A 4,901-nucleotide genomic window follows, 5' to 3' on the forward strand; every position below is an offset into this window, starting at 1 on the left:
TGGTGGAGATTGAGAGACATGACAGTGAGAGAGAGACACTCGATTCAGAATTAACCACTAGCAGAAGGTCAAAGTCCATTTTTTAAGGATTTATTTATCTATGCAGGCACAGACGTGCAAGGGGCTGTGAGAGGATCCATCAGAGACAGAGTGAGGAGCAGAACAGGCAGATTGTCGAAGTGCACTGTTGAGGGGAGCAGTGGGCGGGTCATGCCAAGTGGATCACCTCCTGGGCGGGGATTGAACTCTTGCTGAAGCTAGGCTAACTGCTTAGCGCTGTGCTTTAAACCCGTTGGGCCACTAGGGAGAGCCCGGAAGCCCTTCATTTAAAGACAAGTTGCAAACAGGAGCACCAGCTCCCCTGCCCGCCTGTGACCACGCAGGTCTCTCTCTCACAGGTCTCTCTCTCTCTCTCCTTCTTCTTCTTCTTCTAATAAACCTGTCCTTTCAAAATGTAAAATGAAAAAATAAAGTGTAAAAAATAATTAGGGCTCTCCCTGGTGGCATAACGGGTTATGAAGCTCTCCAAAGCCACTGCAGCACAAGTTTGATCCCCTGCTGGCCAGGGAGCTGATCTACATGGCATGGCAGACCTCTTCTGACCCGCCCACTGCTCCCCTCACCAGTGTACTTTGTCAGTATGCCTGTTCTGCTCCCCACTCTGTCTCTGGTTAATCCTCTCACCACCCCTGCATCTCTGGCCTGTACCCCAGTTCTGTAAGCATAAATAAATACATCTTTTTTTAATAATAATAATAATTAAAAGACATGCTTAGTGATACCCCACACACAGTAAACAGTAGTGAATGATTCATTCACTAGATGAGTAATAAAAGGAATGCATGTCAATTCTGTATCATTAACATCATCATCATCAACTTCAATTGTCGTTCATTTTACAAGGGTCTCCAAAATGTTTGAACTCTTTTTTATCTAGGGGAATATATTTTTATTTATGTTGAAGAGGAGCATACTTAGCCTATATTATGCTCCAGTCACGCACAATTAACTGTCTTTAAAAACAAATCCTCTTCCCTTGCTTTCAAGCATTTTTCAAGCCATTTTATTTTTCTGAATGAAAAAAAAAAAGTCTGTTTGAATAGTAGAGCTGAGACAACTTGAGAGCTCATGTATTTAGCCCATCGTTTTCAGATGAGGAAAGAGTCCTGCAAATCTCACAGGTGGCTTAGAGATGTACAGTCACTCACAGCAGCACTGAGGCTGTGAAGTGGATCCAGGGCCCTCTCACACCCCTTTGTCCCTTTCAGGTGGCCCCCACTTTATTTTTTCCAGAAACTGAGCTTGGAGAGACAGCCTGCAGCTCTGTGGGCTGTGGGGGTGTGGCAGGGTTTGTGTGCAGGAAGCTGGTGGCTGGCCCCAGCTGTGCGTCTCCGGCACAGAAATAGGTGGCTGAGTCTGTGGGCTGGGAGGCAGGAATCTGCAAGGTGCTCTTTTTGAGGGTGGTCTCAAAGGTGACCCTCAGTCTTTCTGCCTGCTTCTCAGCCTCATTTTCACGTATCAGTACCAAGAAGACGAGGCCTTGTCCCAGATCTTGTCGGTACCAGTGTACGAGTATTGGAGAATAATTAGTAAAGTTACAGGTCAGAACAGCCTTTTCACCCTCCTCGATGCTCAGGGACTGTGGACTCTGTTTCATCTGCTGGCCGCTCACCCCTAGGCAGAAACACAATGCAGAAACAGTAGGTTGGTTGCTATAATAATATGCTATAATAATACCCTGAAGTCATATTTTTCCCCCACAACCCCAGATAGAAATAAAGATGAAGCCAAATAGATCCCACCCCAACCCCTCCATCCTGGGGACTGGCTCCCTGGTGTCTTTGGCCCATCACCAGAAAGCCTCCTACTCACAGCCCACTAGAAGACACAAAATCACAACTCCCAGGAACTGTTCCATTCTACTACCACTTGGCTTGAAATGTTAAAGCCATTCTCTTCCGTTTGAGGGCTGTTCATAGGGTTTTCACTATCCCCAGGAGGAAGGCACAGCCTCTTACCCCGCCAATCAGTGACAAGCCTGTTCAGCATCTAGACCTAGGTATAAGGATCTAGTCCAATTTAAAGTGAAATGTTTTAAATTTGACAGAGGCTTTGCGTATAGGAAACACTGCCATCTTGTGTTCAGAACGTATTAACAATATTGGAACACGTTCTCCAACAAGGTTTCTCAAATTTAATGTTGATAAGCCTTATAATTTAATTCAACTCACCCAGGGATTTTTCTAAAATGGAGGTTCTGTTTCAGTAAGTCTGGGGTGGAGCTGGAGAACCCAAACTTCTAACAAGCTTAGTGGTGATGTCAGTGGGGTTGTTTCTCAGATCGCACTTTAAGTAGCAAGTCTAAGAAGAATGCTGTTGAGTCTCATACATGAAAATGAAATTTGCCAGTATTAAGCTTTGATATACACAGATAAGTTTCCCAAGGTCTCCATTCTATCAACAAACACTTGTCAGAGGGTGTCATGGCATTCGGGAGTGCACAGACAGGAGAAGGCGCTGACAGGATTCTAGAGACGGTCTCAGATACAGACACCGTAATGGCCTCCCCGAAAATAGGAAAATTATTCTTTGTCCTCAAAGGGTCTTTCTTCTTGATCCTGTTGGGTAGGGCAAGTAAATATTCAGCTTAAATCCGGCACGAAATCAGATTAATGACAATTCCCAGTTGATGCAAAATGCCCTATGAGAGGCCCTATAACTTGTTTTTAAAATACTTATTTGATTGTATATGCCAGAATTTCTTTCTTTTCTGCATTGCTAGTGCCAAGATGGATGTGTTGTAGCCACTTCCTCAAATTCATTTAGGTCATGCTATGCGCACTAAAGGCGGATGGAGAGCTGGACGGATTATACCTGAAAGAAAGAAGGGCTACAGTGTCATAAAAAATGATGTTGGGGGCCCTTCCTGGTGGTCCAAAGGGTTAAAGCACAGCACTACTAGGCAGCAGCCGCTTTAACACGAGCTCAACCCCCAGCCAGGGAGGTGACCCAATGGCGTGGCAGACCTCTCCTGACCCGCCAGCTGCTCCCCTCAGCAGTGTACTTCTTCGATCACCTGTTTCACTCCCCACTCTGTCTCTGGTGAAGCCTCTCGCCACCCCTGAGACTCTGGCCTGTGCGCCAATTCTGTGTGCATAAGTAAATAAATCTTTAAAAAAAATTTCTTTTAAATGATCTTGGAAGAAGGGCTTGGGTCTAGGAAGTAGATTTTGAAAGCCTGAATTAGTTTGTGGGCTATTTATCGGGCAATAAAAAATTAGTGAGGGTTTTAAGCAAGCAAGCAATGTTATAAAAATGGAATTCTACATATTAATCTGATTGTCCACAAGCATATTTTGGAGAAGTAAATTGACAGGCACAGATAAGAGACTGTGTCCCAGTCTCAAACTGATCTGACCTGGAAACTCCGCTCTCATTTAATCTCTGTGTGAGCTTGACCAAGTCACTCGCATCTCCAAGTAGCAATTTCCATATCTGTAAAGTGGAAGTACCCGCAAGAGGTTCACAAGAGGAACAGATGAACTAATGTTTGTTAATTGCTCTCTACAGTGCATCAGAGGTAGTAACAGTTCAATAAACGTGAGTTATTAATATAAAGAAAGGAACACAGAGTGGCTGTGCTGTCAGTCGGGACGTCCTTCCTTGCCATCTTCTTGAAGGTTCAGGGGATTGAACCAGGGCCATGGGCTGGTCTGTGCCCATGTGGCTATTCAGGAACTATTCGTAGTAAAATTTCCCCTTCAATTGCCTTGACTATCGCCCACAGGAATTTTAGAGAATGTGCAAGAAACGGTGGATTAGAGAAGCTAAAGCAAATAAAATTCACATTTCAGAAAATGTAAAAGAAAAATAGAATGAAAAGGAAAAAATCACCACAAACAAGGATCTGTATTATCAGCACCTGGGTCTATTACTTCCCAATCTTGGCACTGCTCATATGTTAATTAAGGAGCAATCACACTAGTTCATATCTTAGTTCTTTTCAATTATCATTTTTTATGAATCTTAGATTCTCCTTACAAATATCATTTATTTGCCACATAACATTCCATTAGGGCCTTTAAACCTTTCCCTTTAAGATCTGATATTTTAGTCTTCCATTTGGGGTACTATAAATAACTTTCCAAATGTCTTTGTAGATAATTATTTCCATATGCATTGAGGGTTTTTCCTGAAGATAGATTCTCTAGAGAAAATTACAATAAAAAATTAATGTTTTTAGATTACTAAGTCATGTTTTTTAATTACTTTCTAAAATGACTTCTAAATTTATTCTCCCACTAGAGTATGTCTATTTTACTGCATCCTTTCTATATACTTTTTAAAAATTGCTACTACATTAGTTTTACAAATCCCTAATGAGTTTTTTAATTATTTTGCATTTTTATGAGTGCCGGTAGGTCTAAGCATTACCATCTGTTTGTGAATAATGTTGTTTTATCCTGTGGAAATTGTTTCATCACGTCTTCTTATATCTACCTACTTGGAGGTTAGTATTTTTCTTGGCGATTCGTATTTTTCTTTTTAATGATATAAAATCATTGTAAAATATTATTAATCTGTTGTCAAGTTAACAGCAAATCATGAGTACACTATGGTTTGAATGTAATTTTGGTCTTTTTTCTTTCCATAGGACAAATCGCTCTTAATATTTACATAATCAAATCTTGGTTTTATTCTATTTTTATGCATAAAAGAACTGGGGTGTAGGTCAGAGGTGTGGTGAGTGAGAGGATTCACCAGAGACAGAATGGGGAGCAGAACAGGCAGATCTACTGAAATACACTGCTGAGGAGAGCAGCAGGCAAGACAGGAGAGGTCTGCTGTGCCATGCGGGTCACCTCCCAGGCCGGGGGTCAAACTCATGTTGCAGTGGCTGG

General features: G+C 42.2%; 2 gene segments (V, D, J or C); both read right to left on the bottom strand.

Annotated features, from left to right (window-relative positions):
• Positions 1-1,264: 1,264 nt before the first annotated feature.
• LOC101634128 lies at positions 1,265-1,936 on the bottom strand. The segment is given in 2 exon segments: positions 1,265-1,674; positions 1,873-1,936. Coding segments are annotated over 2 exon segments (456 nt in total).
• Positions 1,937-2,827: 891 nt separating this feature from the next.
• LOC101634356 overlaps positions 2,828-4,901 on the bottom strand; it is a 5,125-nt gene continuing 3,051 nt past the window's right edge. The window contains 1 exon segment of the V gene segment in view: positions 2,828-2,874. Within this exon segment, the coding sequence occupies positions 2,828-2,874 (47 nt within the window).

Source organism: Condylura cristata, unplaced genomic scaffold, assembly GCF_000260355.1.
Source record: "Condylura cristata isolate star-nosed mole 26May11 unplaced genomic scaffold, ConCri1.0 scaffold00045, whole genome shotgun sequence".
Taxonomy (NCBI): domain Eukaryota; kingdom Metazoa; phylum Chordata; class Mammalia; order Eulipotyphla; family Talpidae; genus Condylura; species Condylura cristata.